Raw genomic sequence first — 21,579 nt, forward strand, 5'->3', positions numbered from 1 at the left:
CGGACGGCCGTGAGGGCGCACGAGAAAATGTTCGCCCCGGGGGGGGGTTCGCCCAGGGCGCAAATGTGGCCAGGACCGGCGCTGGCTGTAGGGCTCTGGATGAAGAGTGGACTGGTAAAACTTCAGTTTCCAAGTGGAAAACCTTCTTTCAAAGACACAGTTTAAGCCTCATCCTGTTTACACAGATCAAGGTGTCACTAATTGCCATATCTCCTTCCTGTGTGAAAGATAATATCTTCATGGCGGTGTTGTGTTTAAGTTGTAATTGAATGAAAATACAAAGTGACAGATTTTACACGATGATTTAACACAAGTCATAAACTGCACTGATATTTCAAAGTGTTGCCTCCACTTTATTTCATGTGAACTGAATTAAATCCATTTCTTACTGGGACACACAATGGACAGAAAGAAAGTGCCGATTATGAAATATATGGAGCAAATTTAAATTCAACACCGAGTGCTTTCATCTACTGTATCTAAACCCTGTCTATAAAAAAACATCATAATAAAACACCTCTAGCGTCTAGCTCATATCCATGCTCTCTGCAGGCCCAAAGCCCCCTCCCTCCCCTCCCTGGACGCTCTGGTAGATGGATGCCATGTCAGCGTTGGTTCTGATCTGGTTGGCAAAGTCGGCCATGCTGGGGCTCCTCTCCACCTCGGGCACGGCCAGCAGGGCGGCGACAGCGCGCATGGCCGAGCGACGCAACTCCTCCTGTTTCTCAAACTCCTGCTTCACAGATCCGGCCTTCACCTGTTGAAGTATAATCGTACACATCGTCACACAGTTTTGGCCATCATTCCTATCATTACAGTTTTCACCCAGCAGGTGGCACAGCAGTCAGACAGGTTTATGGACTTATAGTACTTTTAAGTGTAAATTCAAGGGTTCAATGTTCAGTGTATTTAAATGTCTTCACAGCAGAAATAAACATGTTCACAGCCTGGTACAAAAAACAGTTTTGATCTCTATAGCTAATTTCCCTCTACTAAGGGTGAATTTATATACAACTCACCTGTTCAAATTATATTAAGGCTTAAAGTTATAAAGAATTAACAGTGTGGTGACTTTGATTGACAGGTGGGTACCTTTACAGATGTCTTGTTTGACCACCCAGGCATCATTTAGCCACCTAAGATCCACGTATTTGACCATTTTGTTTAAATCATAATATAAATGTATTGACTTTAAGAGCAGCAGTACCTTGGTAGTGCAGGTAGCCTTCAGTGGCTCTATCAGTCTGTCCAGTCTTTGGAGAACAGCAGCAGGACACAGAGAGGCCAGTCTAGCTAGCATCAGGAAAGTCAGCATCTACACACACATACATAAATAGACACAAACAAACATGAATACATGGTATAGCTATTAAAACATGCTTTATTTTCTATAAAAGGTAGTTGAGGAGGTTGTTGGGAGGAGACCAACCAAAATTTAGCTTGAAAGAATGTCGTCTGGTGTTAAATACATTTCATTATTATTTGATTATTATTTATTTCTTTAATGTTTCCCACCCACCCTGATGTCGTAGTGATCTTTGAGTCCTTCCTCTACATGGTCTAGGAACTGCAGGACGTCCAGGCCCTCCAGACAGCTGTCCAGCAGAGTGTACATACACTCAAACGCTGCTTTACGCACATCCAAACCATCATCCACAGTGTGTTTGAATGGACCCATCTCCACCTGCATACACACATACATAATTACACATCTAGATGGAGTTTTGAAAAACATTAAGATATAAACAAGACAAACAAACCCACTTCTCTGATGAGGTCCTTCCTGATCTGGGTCTCCTTATAGAGATGAGGCAGCACTGTTGCTAGGAGACCACGGATCAGAGATGGTTTGTTATGAGCTGCAGAGTTAAACATGACCAAAGCGACACGGCGCACGTTGATGTCGCTGTCCTGCAGAGTCTTCAGGAAGTCGCCTGACAAACAGAGGTGACATCAATTTAATTTTTTAATTTTAGATGTTTGAAGTGAGTTTTTTTTTTTTTTACTTCTGATCAGATTTAATCAGAATTCAGATCCAGAATCTCTGATACCAAATGGTCCACTCCTTTCTAAAAAGGGCTTAACATATGAGCATGGTCTGCTGAGACTAATCAACACTCCATCCAGCAAGAGTGCTGACATCTTAAAATATCCACAATAAAATAGTGAATTTTGTACTAAAAAGACTAACTTTGGAAGATACACATTCACACAATTCCTTTCCTGTAACCGTAATTTTGGATGACTCATCTTAAACTCAAAAGTGATTTTGGGTGACTATCTAACCCCGGCTATCATAAATATAATATATTGGGCCTTTAATATAATATAATATAATATAATATAATATAATATAATATAATATAATATAATATAATATAATATAATATAATATAATAACTGCACTTAACAGGAGTAGCTACCGGGAATAGTATTTATTATAATGTAGATTTCAGCTGACATTTCCAAAGAATGTGGTTGAGGTCTTCATTTTTTAATCTAACAGCATGGGTAAGTGAGGTGAGCTCTCTCCAGCTGAATTATGTAAAATCTGTAGATTTTATTGAAATCTTTCATCAGAACTTCTTCAGAACTACAATTTAACTGTGACATTTAAAAAAATGTTCAGGTTTGTCTTACCAATGCAGTCCTTCAGCAGTGAATCTATGGGAGCAGGTTGGTCAACAATAGTAAACTTGATAGCTGTCACCACTGTGCTGCGAGCCAGAGGACAACCTGTGAGGGGACGAGATGAGATCCATATTGTTATTGTTATAGCTTTGAATAGGTTTGTTTGCATCCTCGTAAAACTTTAAGGTTTAAGAAATAAAGTAAGTAATCGTACCAGCTTTAAGTTGCTGTTTAAGTCTGGGTAATAGTTGGGCAGCGTTGACTAAGGTCAATTTTCCAAGACATTCAGCCACCAGGTTCCTGGTCCCCTCCTCCTGACACTTGCAGTTCTGAAACAATAAGGCCCAGATAGACTCCACATGGGCCGAGAGACTAGAGGCTGGACAGCCACTGAGCAGAGAGAGAGAGAGAGAGAAGGTATTCAGCAAGAGGACAGAAGAGGAAGAGAGTTTGGAGAAAGGTTTTGTAAATGGAGTCTGGTTAAAGCTGCTTTTGGCAAGAGTTTAACGAGAAAACATGTCTTTTAACAGAATAAATAATGGAACAGAGCATCAACACCTAAAACAATCATTCTTCTGCTTTGTAAAACATGAGAGAGAAAAGACGTGTCCAAAGAAGTGAAATAAAAACACCTGATGACTTCTTTGAGGGAGTGTAGCAGCAGGTATTGTCTCCGAGGCTGGGAGGAGATCTCCTTCAGCAGGAAGGGCAGGTAGTCATTCAGGCTGCCGACCGCCATGCTGCCTAAAGCGCAGGACGCCGCCGTCTTCACCTGGAATCACAAACTAGAAACTATTAATGGTAAAAAACAAACAAAAGTGTGAAGTCATGTTCTGTTTATACTTTGATTCATCCAGGAAAAAGGGTTCAGCTGAAAATACATACCAGATGAGCTACAGGAGCAACATTTTCTGACCTAAACCTGATGTGTCTTACCTCCTCGTTGGTGGAGGCGATGGCCTCTAGGATGACCCCCTGCACCTCCTTACTTCCTCCAAGGCTGCCGGTCCTCCCAATCTCCCCCAAACACAACAGAGCCAGGACACGAGCCGCCTCTGGAGAACCAGGATTCTTAACCTGAGGAGAGGAGAGGAGATACAGTAACACAGTGATAGAAGGAGGTGTTATACATCACCGATGTACAGTACAAACACTCACACACCTCCTGTATGAGGCTGGCAACAGTGCCTGGTGCTTCTTTGGGGCAGACGGAGGCGAGAGCTGCTACACAGCGAGCGACAGAGTGGTATGACTGTCTATGGATGATGGAGGTGTCGGTGGAGCTGTGAAATGGATCTGTGAGAGACTTCAGCAACTGACTGGGAGGAGGAGAGGAAGCAGTAGGAGAGAGTCATGACATGTTGGTAAACCAGCTTTGATTTGGTTACAAAGTTTCAGTTACACTTTACACATTAGAGCAGACTCTGATATTTGATAAGTGATAAGAGCTAGAAGTCATCAGAAATGCATCCCTCTGAAATATTTCACTGATTTTGGTGAAACTGGATATTTTATGGGGAGGATGTTTTCCCGCTGATGTCCTCCGGTTGCTCTGCCTCAACTCTCTGTGATTTACAGAGTTCCCTGATGGACAGTGAAGTAAACTACTGCCAACTGTAGCTGCTGTTAGCACCGTTTGTTAGCCAGGCTGCCCAGACTGTGAGCTCAGAGCACTGGGTTTGTACCACAGGAGTTTTGTACCACCGTGAAGAGGAAGTTTTCAGGCCCAGGGAATGCTGACGGGGAACAGAGCCAATGTCATGCCAGAACCGGAGCTGGACAAGGAGGCAATGTAACCAGGCTCAGCAGCCTCTATGGACAGAGGCGAAAAGACCGAAGAGGAGGTTGATGGAGGAAGCAGAAAAATAGAGAGAGCAAGCAAGAAGCCGTCGGACAAAAGTAAATCTGGGACTGACTTTTAGTGGTTGGTGAGAGCTTGGTGAAATAAAAGCCTGGGGGTCAAACTCCTATAACAGATCTTACATTTTCCCATAATGCAGCCAATAAAATCCTTTAACCTGGAAAAAGGCCATGCTTGTCAAACTCCACAGCCACAGTTTGTACCGCAGACTTTCTGCTATAAAACTGTCAACTCAGACTTGACAAAGTTTCCTGAGAAGAGGACCATGCAGTGACTAATGAACTGATTGAACTAATCTTCATGGGTAAAACTGTAGAATTCCTCTTTTGTAATCAGCTGTAAATCAATGTATTAACTCCACACCCTTGAGACTTGACTTTTGACTCGTGGGCATCTCTGATAGTAAGAGTCTGTAAAAGCTTACACATTACTTACATACTTATATCTGCTGCTTTATTTCTGTATTGTTTTATTATGAGCTTCTAATCATTTAAAGGAATTTAAACACTGTTGGTTTTGGAAAGTTTTCATGTTGCTTGATAAGATAAGGGCTTATTACAGGCCTGAGGGAAACACTGGATTTCAGTGGTAAACCCCCACGTGGGCCAACAAAAACATTACAAACAATTAGCCTCAACCTTTTCCCACCAGAAAAAGTGTTTCTATTGTTGTGGGGACATTTGTACCAAACACATAGCTCACCCATAACCACCCGCTTACCTGTATCCCAGGTTACTGGTTTTGGATAGCACCAGTGCCTGTAGGAAGTCCAGTATGGCTGCCAGCGCACCACCCTGCAGCAGTGGGGAATGGACGAGTCTGAAGACCCCCGGCAGCACAGAGGAGCTGATCTTAGCCAGAGAGGAAGGGCCGGCTTTGGCCATGCAGGTCAGCAAGGTGATAGATACCTTAACAGAGCACACGTAATATATAACAATATTTATAGACTGGAAGATGATAATTACCTTCAACAAGGAGGTTTTGTTTTGGGGTTTAAAGGTCCATTGTGGCAGTTTTAGAGGGTTCTACTTACAGAATATGAAATACACTCATAACAATGCTTTCATTAATCTCTAATCACCTGAAAATAAGAATGATTATGTTGTTTTGTTATATCTACAGATGCAGCAGGTCCTCTTCCATGAAGTCCACCATGTTGTCGTGTTTCCACAGTAGCTCAAAATGGATAGACCAAAACACTGGCTCTAGATAGGCACTGTTGTTTCTTTCATGCATTTTGCTGCGACTGAAATTTCTCTTTCATACTAGAAAAAAGAGGATAATACAAGGGGGTTGCAACCCACAACTACCCCACTAGATGCCACTAAATCGCGCACACTGGTCCTTTAAATGTTTGTTTGTTTGTCTGTCAATTGGCAAGATATTGAAAAAAGGGGATATAACTTGAAGCAGCAGAGCCAGATTTCTTGTGTGTTTTATTCAATGTATTCTTCTTCCCAGGTGCCTACGTTACCCACAATGCAACTTGACTGCAAACAGTTCTGCAAATCTAACTTCTTCTCCACTAATCTAAAGTTTTTTGCAGTTTTAATAAAACCGAAAATTGTGAATATGTGTAGGTGCAGGTACGATGTCCTTGGGAGCATTACATTACATTTTTAGTGAGTGTTAGAGGTGCAAAGCTCCTTTTTCTGCTTTGTTGCTGTTGCACTGAAACTCACCGCTACTTTGTTGATTGTAAGTAAAATTCAGCTATTGGCTGCATCTCTAGTATTGTCTGAGTGCTTTCTAGTTTGTAATATGTGACACATTTGTTTGACATGCACATATGCATGTTTCTTACCTCTTAATCACAGCTACTATTGTCTACTACAACCTGAACTCAAATTTTCACAATCAAATTTTGTCTGTACAAATTTAACACTGCACATGGTGGAAGGAGCATGATTAATGTGTGTTTGTGTTGAATTCAGTTCAGTACCTGTGATACGTGCATGTCACTCTCATCCACCAGAGCAGGAAGTTCACTCAGCACGGGCTCCAACGCTGCAGGTTTGATGCTGGCAGCGTGATGCGTGACCAGCGTGGTCAGACATGCCAGCGTGCCGAGCTTCAGAGTCCGCTGGTTCTTCCTCAAGAAAGACCCCAACACGGACAGAGCTTCATGCAGGATGGATGACAAGTCGATCTGGATGAGATGGAGAAAAGAAAAGAGACAGAGAAAGAAGAAATTCTTATTTGGTCTTTTTATAAATAAAAAAATAAGATCACATCCACTGAAAAAAGTCGTACTGAACCTTCAATGGAGAAGCAGAGATGAGGGTGATGGTCCGAACTGCTGTCAGCCTTGTGATCTCATTCTTTAACCTCTCCAGGAATATTGTCAGAACACCCTGAAGCTCTGTCCGCAGGTGGTCGCCAAGGTGACACACCATGTGACCCATACAGGATATAGCCCTCTCTTTCACTTCCTGGTCGATGTCTGTTGCTTTCAGCCTCCTCAGGGTCACAGAAAACACCTTGGAAAACAAAATGACCAGACACAAACAGAAAACTTATTGACATCGGGAATTAAGCCAGTTGTTTGTAGTAGGTCACTAACATTTACTTCTGTGTGTTACAGGGCTATTATATCTACAGTATAGCTGAAAAATAATGAACAGTCAGGAAAGTATAGAGCACAGCAAAAGGACTAAAACCAAAGACACCACAGATCAGAGGAGAAAACTGTCAAACCTGCTCCATCGTACCTCTTTAACAAATGGTTTGGGGTCAAATCCTCCCGCTGTGGCCGTCTGTCCCTGCGGCCTCATCACTCTGACCAGCTGCTGGGTGACCAGCAGAGCCTCCGCCGTGATCTTATAGAAACTGTCCTCGACACAGGCCACGACCGGAGGCAGCAGCACCTGCAGGAAACACAGCATGGGTGACGAACACACAAGCTCATCTTCAGATTTGGATATCATGAGTCATAATAATAACTTGGTTGGTTTTGTTGGTTTTCACTTGCATATAGAGATTTCTTCTGATTCTCTGAATTTTTTTATGACATTATGAACTGTTTTATGTTGTCAAAACTTAAATTGTTGCACTATTTGCCAGCACAGTCTTTCACAGAATGGTGATCCTCCTCATCTTTACTTCACAAAGCCTCTCTGAGATGCTTGTTTTATACCAAATCATGTTACTAACCTGTTGTGTGTATGTAGCAATACTTATAATCGAAATGGGCCATTATCCAAGTTTTACTCTTTTTTAAGCCAAAACTTTTGTATATAACTCACTTTTACTAAATTTTGAAACATTATTTTTACACTGCAGCATTGTTACTTTTACTTTAAGGGCAGACTGTTGTATGACTAGTTAAAAACTTCTTCCAACACTGAGTGTCAAACATCTTTGCAAAGCTGTGAAAGGGACATTCATGAGCAATTTCATGATCGTCTGCAGACATGTGTAACTCTGTGTAACAGATTAACTGACTACCTGAGATCATTTATATCAGCAAATCATCCTCTATACATATTACTCATCACACCGCTAATATCAAAGCTTTAGAGGAGACTTAAAGAACCTGCATGTGTGGCTGAAAGGCTTGAGGAGGGTGGGAGAGGAGGAGGACATGGAAGAAGGAGAGAGCATCGATCCTCATAGTGGAGGAGGTGGACTTGTCTGTCAGGGAGAAGACAATGCCTGGAGGAAGGAGGAGGAAAAAGGAAGCAAGGGAAGAAAGAAGTGCAGAGAGGGAAGAGAAGATGAGGCAGTTGAAGGGAAAGATAAATATACGATGGGAGGTTTTTAGTGCAAATAAGTGAGATAAAAAGGAAGAAAAGGGGTTGTAAAATGAAGTGTGTGTGTGTGTGTGTGTGTGTGTGTGTGTGTGTGTGTGTGTACCAGGTATTAGGGCAGGTATATGCTGCTCCAGGGCTCCCGGCACAGTGTGAGCCAGCTCAGTGAGGAGACAGAAGCAGCCCTGTCGCGATTTAATGCTCTTCTCCTTCAGCTGTCTGTGGAGAGCCTTCACTATCACCGGCACCTGGACAGACAGCACATCTCTAGACAACTTCATCTCCCACCATCCTCCTCTCTCCTTTAACATACTGTAAATGCACTTATTGAATCCGTACCTGTTTCTTCAGCATAGCGACCGCCGGCTCCTCGTCCCCCCTGCTCGGCCCTGAGTCTGAACCGGCCGCGGTGAGGCTGTGGTGACTCAATCCAACTCGTGTTTGCCTCAGCAGCGTTGAAAAAGCAGCGAAGACATCGGCCCTCACGTTCTCCTCCCGCTCCTTGAATCGCGTCAGCAGGGCGGGGCAGATGGAGGAGTAGAAGGAGAGGAGGAGGTCCCGCCTCGTGCTGATCAGAGCCTCCAGACACTTGATGGAGGAGCGCCGCACCTTCCAGCTCATGTCATCGTCGTCGCTGTACTCATCGTCTGATTCTGAGTCATGAGAAGAGACAAGACAGCAGTTCATACTAGAAGTAGAAGGAATCTAATGGGTTGAGTTCACATTTTATTTACTTTAACTGATTTATTTCCAGAATTTATTAGATTTTTACTGCAATAAATGTTCAGTGTGTTTCCAAATGCCACAGAGCATTGAACACATCCTGTAAAGACATGAAGCTTTTGTCACATGGAGTTTGTTTGCAAGTGTTCCCAGTGTTTTTCCTGAAGTGCTGCACTTCCCTTTGTGTCTCTGTCTGTCTTTTCTGTCTCGGTGTGTGTCACTGGACGTGGACCTCCCTCTCACCTGACTCTTCCTGATGAAAACAGCACATAAATATTGCTGTAAAAGAAATGCTGCAAACACAGACCTTCATCGAGCCCGTCCTCGATGTCCATGCTGTCTTCTTCATCCTCCTCATCGTTATCATAATTGTAGTTCGGGTCAAAGGTCATGAACTTAAGACAAAGCTGTGTCACCGTGGCAACATGCGGGGACATGTCCTTTGGACACCTGTCAATAAATGGACACAACATATATAAAAGAGAGAGAGAAAGTGTGTGTGTGTGTGTGTGTGTGTGTGTGTGTGTGTGTGTGTGTGTGTGTGTGTGTGTGTGTGTGTTTACCTGCGTATAAAAGCTTCAAAGGCCTGGAAACAGTATTCTCTCAGCTCATCGTCCTCCACACTGGTGAACTTCACCACCATGGGGATCAGCTTCTCTAAGTGTTCACCTAGAGAACACACACACACACACACACACACACACACACACACACACAAAACATCAAAACATATCAACACTAAAAGAGCCGAGGGGACGTCCTGTCCTGGTTCATACGTCACAAACATGTCGGACAAACCGACAGGTGTCATCAGCATTACTGTAGCAACAGATCTCACCGACTCGATGGCCGCCCTGACGGCTGATGGTTGCCAGGCACTGGATGTACGTCCTCGTCATTGAAGTGGGCGGACCCTTGGCCAGCTCTGTCAACAGGTGTCCGGTCAGCTGGGAGAAGAGGGCGGGGCTACAGCAGGGAACCAGGTGACCGAGAGCCAAGATGGAGCGCTTCCTGACCGCCATCCTGGAGCTGGTTAACTGAGAGAGCATCAGGGTGACGAGTAAATGAATGAACAGACAGACAAACGTAACTTAAATACATACAACTGAGTTAATTTAGTTAATATACAAAAAAAACACCATGAAATGTTGCAGTTAATGTCTTAAAATGACTTATTTCTGCACTTTAATTAGTACATTAGTACTGCACAATTACAAATACTGCTATTCTGTTTACTAGTACAGTGAGATACAAAGAGAATAACCCCTTCACATCAGCCAGTGTTCATTTATTCAAGTGTTTCTCACCTGAGGGAGCAGACTGGACAGCAGAGAGCCGTGAAAACTGACCAGTGCACCACTCAGCCTGGAGAAGGAAGAAAGAAACAGACCATCACGAACATCATCTTTGGCAAATAGTTTGTATAATTCATTTTAATCAGTTATGCAGAGATTTCTTTCTGTTGCAGAGGTATTTCAGTCTGACTCAAAGTTAAAAACATTTTGTTGTTACCTTCCCAACATGTCCGACAGGATGTCCAGGGCCTCTAACTGAACTGACACGTCTTCTTGTTTCCCCATGGCACCGATCAGCTGAGAGGTAATCTTCTTACACACACCGACTGTCAGGTTCAAACCTGGCAACCCACAAAAACGCAGAAGAGGGCAACAGATCTGGCGTTAAAAAACAAAACTGTAAATTACATTAGTTACTTCTGATGATTTTGTATGTTGGCAACAGCGATGAGACTTTTCCTCACCTGATGACGTCAGCGGCAGCTCAGCGATCACAGTCTTCAGTCCCATGCTGGAAATGTCTCTCAGCTGCTCCTTGTCTGACATCATGTTTGAACACAGTGTGTCCACCATCGTCTCCACCTGAGGCTCCTTCACCTTACTCACCAGAGGGGCCAGGCTGGAAATCAAACACACCCACATATGAGCAATGTTAATAGTCTGTAGAAACTGATCAAGTCCAGCTCGGACCAAGGAAGGTTTCTAACTGAGTGAAACGACCTGGATGAATGTTGTTGCCACACATACAGGACTACACAGCATCATATACACCTTAGCCTGTGTGCGTATGTGTGTGTGTGTGTGTGTGTGTGTTTGTTACCATTTCACAGCCAGGTTCTGGACCTCCCCGTTCTTGTCCTCCAGCAGTTTGAGCAGCATGGTCACCACTTTCCTCTCGCTGTCCTCGTCCAGTTTAATGCTGTCCTTCTGCAGCTCCAGCATCAGGTCGTTGGTGGCCATGAACCTGCTCACACACACACACACACACACACACACACACACACACACACACACACACACACACACACCGATGGAGATACATGAAGGAACAAAACTGTGATGAGTTTAAAGTAAATATAAAAAGACAAGAGGCAAAAATGTGGCTGATTTATTATTCTAATATGAGTTGTTGAGGGTTAAATATAATGTAACAATAATATGTGACACTCTGTATTAAAAGATAAAAGCAGACTTTACAGTGTGAGGATAAAACCTAAATCAAATAAATGTTTAAGATGTTAATCAATTTGGCCTGTGTCGCTCAGTGACACACACATACATGACAGTGAGTCCAAAGTGTCATCTCACTGTCAGACACACACAAGCTGTCTCTAACCTAAAATCTTTGTCTGTGGTGTTCATTTTCTCCAACAGGTTGGAGATGTGGTAAGACACCTCTGACATGTTGGTACTTTGACAGCTGTTAAAAGTTATTCTAACGATAAAAAAAAATAAAATAAAATCAGAGATCAGACAGAGAGAGAGACACAGAATTTAAACCCGACAACATGGCGAGGCCTGGAGGCTGCAGGGAGGGGGCAGAGAGAAGAACACACGATAGCTGCCACGGTGGGAACTTGACACTTGGTCGGTTCGGATAAAAATAGATGTGTGTTGTGTGCGTGTGTGTGTGTGGTGTGTGTGTGGTGTGTGGTGTGTGTGGGGAGAGTGTTTTAATTTTATAGCGCCACCGTGTGGACATAATCAACTATAGCCACTTAATAACCTAACAAAATATTCTGCAAAATATTTAAATATACCACCTCAAATATGCTCACCCATGACTTGCAACTGAACCAGACTGTCCAAACACCTGTTACTTTACCTCTATCAGTATTTTATAATAGTGTAATATATCCTATTTATAGGATACCAAAGCATTTGTAACTGTAATTTTGTGCCAATAAATTTAAGTCGTATTAATTCATTTTTTTATGTGAATATATAATATATAAAAATACCCAATAAATTCTCGTTAGTTGGGTCTTTAACTTTATTTACAACAGTTTATTTATCAACCTTTTATTTATTAAATTATTTTTTATTAGAACTTTGTTTCACAAACAAAGGTAGCATACAAAACATTACAAAAACATTTCACATGTATATTCTATACCAGGGATGAAGAAAGTATATTTAAATGTTCACAAATATTAAGCGTTTTAATCGCTGCCTGAGCTCACTGTGAAAGGCAACAATAGATGTTTTGGTTTTTTTGTTTGTTTTTTTGAGTATATGAATATGAAATTTCACCATCAGTATGATGAGATTGATAATGAATGTTTCGTTTAATTTTTCTCTATTTTTTTAACAGTACCTCTCTCCAAAACAACTTAAAATCTTTATCAACATTTTTAGCAATAAAGTTACAGATAAATAAATGAGTAACTGTTTCAATATGTTCAGAACAGAAAGTGCGTTTCACATCAGTATCTTTTTTGAATCTTCTAACAATATTGCTACTTTGTTGTTACTTGGTTTTTGTTTTACTGTCACTGGTTTTATTTAACTGTTATTTATACATGTGTATATAGTGTTAAAATATGATATTGTATATGTGTATAGTGTTAAAGTTTTGTTTTCTTACTATCTCACTTACCGTTTGGGAGCTGCTGTAACAAAAACAATTTCCCTGCTTGGATTAATAAAGTATTTCTGATTCTGATTCTGATATGATCATTGAATGGATAAAATCTATGAATTATTTCAAATGAAATTCCTCTCACTTTATTGGATCTTGTTCCAGTTTATTTATTTATCGACCTCGAACTGTTGATCTCCGAGTAAAAACAGCAGACCTGGTACAGGAATTTTATAACTATACAGATGGAAAATATGGGGAAGTTTACTTATATCCAGATGGATCAAAAGAACCAAAAACAGGAGCAACAGGTGCAGCAGTGGTGGTTCCCAGTCAAAATAACAAAGTATTAAAAAGAACATTAGATCATTTAAGCGTATATGCGGTGGAGCTATGTGCAATAGTATTGGCAATAGAATGGGTAGAAGACAGGGTGGATAGGAAGATAATCATATGTAGCGATTCAATCTCATCACTCTTGAGCATTAAAAACACATCAGGAAATATTATATGAAATACTGTTGAGGACATCCAGGTTAGCACAGCAGGGGAGGGAGGTGGCGTTCATGTGGGTACCAGCTCAGTTAGGGATACAGGGGAATGAAAAAGCAGATCAAATTGCAAAGAAAGAGGAGGTGGAAATGAAAGTAAAATGATCAAAAGCAGAAAAATGTAATAAGGAAGGAGATAATTAATATATGGAAACAATATTGGAAGAAGCAGGAAAAGGGGGGAGACATTTCTATAAACTACAAGATGAAGTAGGAGAGGTGGGGTGTTGTGGAGGTAGCAGAGTGGAACAGGTGACCATGAGCAGATTAAGAATAGGGCACAGTAGATTGAATAACACACTCAGTATATTAGGAAACATTGAACTGGTTGATGTAGCTGTGAGGAGACAGAGACAGTGGCAGCGTGTCCTAGATATGAAAGAGAGAGGAACAGAGGAAAATAACTTTAGTAGAATGTGGAAAATCCATGAAAAGGGGGAGACATTTCTATAAACTGGACTAACACAGAGAAAATAGAAGAAGAGGAAATAAAACAGAAGTAAAGTCCAGCAGGTGGCAGCAAACAGAAGAAGAGTAACACTTACTATCAATATTTTATAATAGTGTAATATATTCTATACCAAAGCATTTGTAACTGGAATTTTGTGCCAATAATATTAAGTCGTATTAATTCATTTTTATGTGAATATTATTTATATATTATATATATATATATATATATATATATATATATATATATATATATATATATTAATATTATATATATATATTTATATATATAGAGAGAGAGAGAGGAGAGAGAGGAGAGAGTAGAGAGAGAGAGAGACCGAGAGGAGATGAGGAGGAGAGAGGCGGGAGAGAGAGAGAGATTGAGAAGATGGGAAGAGATGAGGAACAGAGGAAAATAACTTCAGGAGTTTAGTAGAATGTGGAACATCCAGGAAAAGGGGGAGACATTTCTATAAACTGGACCAACACAGAGAAAATAGCAGAAGAGGAAATGAGACAGAGGTAAAGTCCAGCAGGTGGCAGCAAACAGAAGACATGACGTGTGGAACCTTAGTTCCGCCTACGTGGTTTCCGCCGGACTCTGACTCCGGGGAAGCTTCTGCTGTACTTGTTGCCACGTCGGAGCAGCTCGGGGGGAACAACTCGGTTTGAATTAATTGAATTAATTCAATTAATTCAATTAAAAAAAAGGATTAATAACTTTGACTGAAGGTGTTCCCGCTTCAGCCGCAGCCATGGTGAGGAGCTACATGCTAACCTGTGTGTGTGTGTGTGTGTGTGTGTGTGCTGACGTGTTAGCTCGTTAGCACGGAGCTAACAGCCACATTAATTTAATTAATTAACCTTTAATCATGTTTTTATTTGTTCAGGTTTCTGTCATCAACACGGTGGACACCTCTCACGAGGACATGATCGTAAGTTCAACTCTTTTTTTTTTGTCTTAGCTTTTAGCTCGTGGTTACAGTAACGTGAGCTGCTGCAGGTGATACACAAACACACCTGTGCGCGTGAACTTACCTGTGGATCTGCTGCTGTAAAGCCTCGTGTCAGTCTTTGGGTCAGCTTCAGGGTCAGGGGTCACAGCTGACTGACACGGTGGCATCATAAGTCATGAGTCATTCATAAAGCACATTTAAACACATTGGACAGAGTGCTGAAACATCAAAACAAAACAAAACACATTAGAAATGAATAAATAAAACAAGTTAAAGACAAATTAAGAGATGGGTAGTCATGAATACTGTAGATCAGTGGTTCTTAACCTTGTTGGAGGTACCGAACCCCACCAGTTTCATATGCTCATTCACCGAACCCTTCTTTAGTAAAAAATAAAATATGATTTTTTTTACTGGTGCACAAAATGAACCGTGCATTAACATCACCTTGTTCAAATAACAAAACCAACACAGTGCATGAACTCACAACAACTTACCTCAGTGTGACTTCTGCTGTTGCCTTTGAGAGACCAGTTCAGATATGCGTGGCTTCACCTTGGCAAGTGCCAGTCTCATGTCATTTTCACAGCAAAGTCTGTTCCTTTTCTTAGTTTTTATGTCCAGCATCCTCGAAAACGATTGCTCACAAAGATATGTTGTAACAAATGGTATAAAAAATTCCAGGGCGGAGGCTCCACCGAACCCCTGAGACCGACTCACCGAACCCCTAGGGTTCGATCGAACCCAGGTTAAGAACCACTGTTCTAGACAATAACACGGTTGATCAGCTCTTAAAACGCCACCGTGAATAAATGTGTCTTTAATCCAGATTTTAAAGCGAGGCTGCCAACCAAACCATAGTTTAGGAGCTGCCACTGAGAAAGCTCTGTCGGCTCTGAGGTCTGGGAACTATGGATAGTTGTTGACCTGAGCAAGCGATGTGGGACGTATGTGGGGCGGCAGTAGCTGAGAACCGGAGGGTGGCCGGTTCAAGTCGCGCGTGGACCAAAATATGGAAGGTGGACTGGTAGCTGGAGAGGTGCCAGTTCACCTCCTGGAGCAAGGCACCGATCCCCCCAAACTGCTCACTGGGCGCTCCTCAGAGGGGCCCGTCACTCCACCATCTCTCGCCCTTGTACTGCATGTGTGTGTCTGGGTTATAACATATAAAACAGAGTGTAAAAAGAATTTCCCCATTGCGGGATTAATAAAGTATATATAAAAATAATAAATGAGTAGGGATGTAACGATACACTCAACTCATGACTCGATACGGTCCTCGATTTTTTTGTTCACGATACGATTTTCGATTTTTGAGCATATAAAATTATCTTTTTATTTGTAGGAAAGAAATCTGAGGTGCTTTCTTTACAGAGACTCTCAAACAGTTTGTGTTCTCTTAAAAAAAGTGCAACTTACATCTTAAACAACAAAACACATGACAGATATCTCTTTTCTTTAGAAACAATCCCACAAGTAAACTGGTGTTAACTGGTGTAATGTGCAGTTTTCGCTTATGAGGTGCCGTAACGTTACTTTGGCAGCTGATATGCTGCTGCATGTTGCTCGTGTTGCCGCTATATGTTGCAGTCTCTTGCAATATTTACATGCTGTTTTTGGTTTTGTCTGTCCATTTCTCACGGTTGTATTTTTGTATATAGGGAATCCAAAATGATTTCAAACTGCTCGGTTCATCCTCTATATCAAAGCTATTTTCTACCTTTGCCATGTCTTCCCTCACTCTGTGCTCCGTACTGACGTAGTGACGTAAGTCACATGACTTGACGTCTGACGTTGAACAAATGAATCACCAACCAGTGACTTTTTAAGATGACGTAACCTATTTCTAATTTAAAAAAGAAAAAGAACAAATCCTACTTCTCTCACATTCGCCAATAATCGCAACTCATTTTTTCTGTCAACGAGTCGTCACGCATCTGTACCGGTTTTCAATCGTGTCTCGATGCATCGTTACGTCCCTATTGATGAGATCAGTCAGATAAGCCGGGGCTAGACCATTTAGGCATTTATAGACAATCAGTAGTAGTTTATAGTCAGTTCTATAAGGAACTGGTAACCAATGTAAGGAGCCGAGCTGCAGCATTTTGAACCAGCTGCAGCCTAGATATCATGTTAGTATCGTGTCAGTATTAACACACACATCAGATGTCAGTGATGCGATTCACAGATGACTTCAGCACAGTGTGTTAGAGCACTGTTTGCACTCATTACCTTGTTGCAGTCGCACATTATTTAGTTGAACTTGTTGTGGTTTGTCTCTTCCAGCACGATGCTCAGATGGATTACTACGGTACTCGACTCGCCACATGTTCCTCTGACCGCACTGTAAAGATCTTCGATGTCCGAAACGGAGGGCAGATACTGGTGGCTGACCTCAGAGGGTAAGATATGATGCATCATGTAAATAAATGATAATATACATGTTGTACAAGTTAACTACAGCGACTCAAGATGTAGCGGTCGTCACGTGTAACTCGTCCTTCCATCATTGGCGTTATTTCTTTCATATAGATTGTTATGAACTAAAGCCGGTCTCTGTGTTTGTGCAGCCATGAGGGTCCCGTGTGGCAGGTAGCGTGGGCTCACCCGATGTTCGGCAACATTCTGGCTTCCTGCTCCTACGACCGTAAAGTCATCATCTGGAAGGAGGAGAACGGATCCTGGGACAAGATGTATGAATATACCGGACACGAGTCGTCAGGTTGGTAGATCTCTGTGTGTGTGTGTGTGTGTGGTGTAATAATATTTTATCCTCATCTTTGAGACTGAAGTTTAAGCTCTTGATGATTCTCTAGAAGAAATGATTTAATTATATTTTTTGTTTACTCTTTCGAGTTGTTTCTTCCTCTCCCTCCAGAAAGAAATCGAGTGTTGTGCATCAGATGATAGATGATTGACTGACAGTCAATCAAACTGCCTTTGAGTGTGTTGGGGTTTGTTGAAACTTTGGTCTTGTTTGTGTGTCTGTAGTGAACTCTGTCTGCTGGGGTCCGTATGATTTTGGTCTGATTCTGGCCTGCGGAAGTTCAGACGGAGCCATTTCCCTTCTCACATTCACTGGTGATCAGCAGTGGGACGTCAAGAAGATCAGCAATGCGCACACTGTGAGTTTGAGAACTGTAGAATCTGAGTTTATTTCTTTAGTTCACTCTGTTTATCTTTACTCCATCAAGCTGTTTGTCCAGTTTATTATTGTAATACTTTTGTACTGGTGCGTCTCTGTTTATTAATTCAGTTGTGATCTCCCTGCAGATCGGCTGTAACGCAGTGAGTTGGGCTCCTGCCGTAGTTCCCGGCAGCTTGATCGATCAGCCGTCAGGACAGAAACCGAACTACGTGAAGCGATTCGTCTCTGGAGGCTGCGACAACCTGGTGAAACTCTGGAAGTAAGTTTTTGTTGAAATGACTTTTTGCGGCATCGTGTCTTTTTCTGTGTGAGCAATGAGCAGAGAAAGATGGAAGGGAGATGAATTCATTGAATAAAAAAAGACAAAATCAGTGTATTTCTTTTGTTAGTGGAATAATGTGATGAGAGAGGAAGAAGTGACAGAAGGTAAACACAGCGGACATAATGGACAGATGCCCAGACAGTAACATGAAGCACGATAAAAGTCTGCTGCATAGATTAAATCCTTTTGTTGAGGAGCTGACAGTGTCGCTTTCCCCCTTCAGAGAAGAAGATGGTCAGTGGAAGGAGGATCAGAAGCTGGAGGCTCACAGTGATTGGGTGAGAGACGTCGGCTGGGCTCCTTCTATTGGTCTCCCCACCAGCACCATCGCCAGCTGCTCCCAGGTGAGATTCATTTGGAAGCAAAAGGAAAGACGCTAGACCTGCTCAACACTTTCTTCTCCTCAGCAGCACAGAAAGTATTTCAGGGATTCGCTGCCAATGTGAATTTATTCATCTGTGCCACAAGGTGGAGCCAGAAACTACACCCAGCACTGTCATTTCAAGTAACCTGCTGCATGATTAGAGCTGACAAAAGCTTCATACACATGCTCACAGTCTTTATTGTTCTGCTTACAGACCACCACAGTCAAGCGGGATACATTTTTTGTGACCGTTTCCTTTCTATCTTCTTGCAGGACGGACGTGTTTTTATCTGGACGTGCGACGACCCCGCAGGAAACACCTGGACAGCCAAACTCCTCCATAAGTTCAACGACGTTGTTTGGCACGTCAGCTGGTCTATCACTGGAAATATACTCGCCGTTTCCGGAGGAGACAACAAGGTAGAGTGAATAAAGTAACACACAAACTTAACCTTGTTTTTTTTTGTAGTTATGAGTCTGGATCACCATAAAAGAAAAGTTTTCTGATGTTTTTCTAGAAATAGACACATTAAAGAATCTAGAAAATTCACTTTTTTAGTCAGTGTCATGCTAAAAATAAGCTGTAGTGACACATATACTCTTCATATATATATGTGTGTGTGATTATTCTGCAGGTGACGCTGTGGAAGGAGTCGATGGACGGTCAGTGGGCGTGTATCAGTGATGTCAGCAAAGGCCAGGGAGCCGTGTCCACCATCACAGACACACAGCAGAGCGAGCAGTGACACACAGATAACACACTAACACACACACATATGTCCCCTGAGGCTGACCCCGATCTTCAAAGATGAGTTAAGCGTTACACAGATCGAGCTTCTGCTGTCGTGTTGTTTGACGATGACACGGCGAGTTCGGATAGATAATTCTAAATTTTATGAGAAATTAAAGAAACCGTCGCTGTTGAAAAAATGTTTTTTTTTTTAATCAGATGCACTCCACCGTTTCTTGTTTCCACCCAGTTCAGTTTTCACATGTACATAAACGCTGGTCCAAGTTTGACTTAATACACAGCGTCACACCCTCCATCCATCCCATGATGCTCTGCTCCTGAAACATTCCACCTCCACCAGCGGCGAACAAAACTACGGTCGACCAGGAACGACCCCGGCGTCGACACTTTTCATTTGCTGGTTACAAACCGCTGAAAAAAGCAGCAGTTTATTTGATTATATGTAAAATATTTAGCTGTGAACAAATCCTCTTGTTCTCACAGTGACTCTTCCCAAACTCCAGCCTCTGAATTTAATGAAAAATAAATGATTTATTTAGTAAACTATCGATGAGTACACCTTCTTTTCAACACAGCAGGTTAGTCATCAGTAAAGTTTGCAAATCCAGAACCGAGACAACCATGACTGAGGCATAAACAGTTTTTGAGTGTGTTTCTTCTTTCAGATCAGAACCCATGGATGTGTTTTTGATATTTGATGTAATTAAACTATAAATGTTAAAACAGTGTTGTGTTTTTGTTTTTTTCCTGCTCCTGCAGTCACAGAGTGAAATATTCCTCTGATCAGTACGTCTGTCGTTCTCATGCATCAGCTCTGTTTGTTTCTGATATCACTCAAACTTGATTGAGTCAAAGCCTCAGTGTCCCCTCACCCCTACACACACATACACATACATACGTGCGTGTGTGTGTGTGTGTACTATATGTATGTATATATGTTCACGTGTAATGTACACGTTAGTGCTCTTTATTCAGAAAACCCTCATGTCACATCTATATTTCAGGATCAGGTTATTATAGACACAGATTAAATGTTAAATATAAAATCTTTTCATATATTCATCATCACAGTAACAGTGTTACACACATTAGTAGCTGTAAACAGTCAGCATTAGAAAAGTACATACGTTGGTTTGGTGCTTACATAAGGAGTAAACATTTATAATCATCACTTTAAAAGTTACATACGTTGTTGTTGGTGCCTGTTTGTTTCCCAGATATATTAGTGTGTGTGTGAATGGGTGTATAAGAGACATTAACTTAAAGAACTTTGTAGAAAGGCACTTTATGGAGTTCAGTCCATTTCCTTATATTAGTTTACGGGCAGACCTGCCATTTCCAATATGGTGGACCCGTTGACGTATCGCAACCAACGACCAACCCGCTCAATGTGGCGTCTATGTATATACGTCTATGACTACAATGGTGTCTTCTTCTTCTTCTGTTAAATTACAGGCAGAGTAGACAAAACAAAGGAGTACTGCTGCCCCCACATAGATTATTTGTATAACTACAATGGTGACTTCTTCTTCTTCTTCTGTTTCCCCATTTTCACAACAGTTGGCATCTTTTTAGTTTCATCACTGCCTCCTGGTTTCCTGGGTTCATACTCTATTACAGTCTTGTAATTCATCCAGTTGCTATATAAGAATTTTCTCCCCTCCCACATCTTTAATCAGAATCAGAATAATCAGAATTACTTTATTGGCCAGGTATGTGTACACACCTTTATTGTCATTGGTATGGACATGTGGAATTTGGAAACAGATGTAGACATAGTACAGCTAATCTAAAAGTGAGCAAAGACGTGGATCATCGACTGACCTGAGCCGGGCTCAATGACGCCTGGTTGCTCAAACAAGCCATCTGCCACCTGTCAATCAAAGTGTCCATTCTGTTAATTATGCATAACTTCCAAAACTGTTTTTTGTACCAGGCTGTAAACATGTTTATTTTTGCTGTGAAGTTGGACATTTGGACATGGGGACTTATGGAGACTGACTCACCTCTGGAGCCAGCCTCAAATGGACATTTGAGGAACTGCAGGTTTTGGCACTTTTGTGTTGGCTTCACTTTTTACAGCCACAGAGGTTGTTGACACTTGTGAATTGCAGAGGAAGTCTTGGATATCCGTGACCCACTGGTTACAAGTTTGCATGTCATCAGACGACGGGTTCTGAGACTGTACATGTTTAAA

General features: G+C 41.8%; 2 protein-coding genes across 2 annotated transcripts; one reads left to right on the forward strand and one right to left on the reverse strand.

Annotated features, from left to right (window-relative positions):
- Positions 1-327: 327 nt before the first annotated feature.
- cand2 (cullin-associated and neddylation-dissociated 2 (putative)) lies at positions 328-11,663 on the reverse strand. The gene is made up of 24 exons (XM_027279239.1): positions 11,596-11,663; positions 11,080-11,223; positions 10,724-10,878; positions 10,477-10,600; positions 10,272-10,329; positions 9,803-10,001; positions 9,528-9,633; positions 9,272-9,414; positions 8,581-8,894; positions 8,348-8,489; positions 8,028-8,146; positions 7,204-7,359; positions 6,751-6,972; positions 6,435-6,641; positions 5,213-5,400; positions 3,794-3,950; positions 3,568-3,708; positions 3,264-3,403; positions 2,846-3,021; positions 2,641-2,736; positions 1,765-1,934; positions 1,520-1,684; positions 1,208-1,315; positions 328-757 (listed from the first exon to the last, which is right to left on the reverse strand). The coding sequence occupies exons 1-24, from the start codon at positions 11,661-11,663 to the stop codon at positions 527-529; spliced, it is 3,729 nt and encodes a 1,242-aa protein (XP_027135040.1). The 3' UTR covers positions 328-526.
- Positions 11,664-14,417: 2,754 nt separating this feature from the next.
- sec13 (SEC13 homolog, nuclear pore and COPII coat complex component) lies at positions 14,418-19,928 on the forward strand. The gene is made up of 9 exons (XM_027279804.1): positions 14,418-14,599; positions 14,732-14,776; positions 17,084-17,199; positions 17,368-17,519; positions 17,789-17,922; positions 18,071-18,204; positions 18,491-18,611; positions 18,905-19,051; positions 19,267-19,928. The coding sequence occupies exons 1-9, from the start codon at positions 14,597-14,599 to the stop codon at positions 19,375-19,377; spliced, it is 963 nt and encodes a 320-aa protein (XP_027135605.1). The 5' UTR covers positions 14,418-14,596; the 3' UTR covers positions 19,378-19,928.
- The last annotated feature ends 1,651 nt before the right edge of the window (positions 19,929-21,579 follow it).

The sequence above is a fragment of the Larimichthys crocea genome, chromosome VI (genome assembly GCF_000972845.2).
Source record: "Larimichthys crocea isolate SSNF chromosome VI, L_crocea_2.0, whole genome shotgun sequence".
Lineage (NCBI taxonomy): Eukaryota > Metazoa > Chordata > Actinopteri > Sciaenidae > Larimichthys > Larimichthys crocea.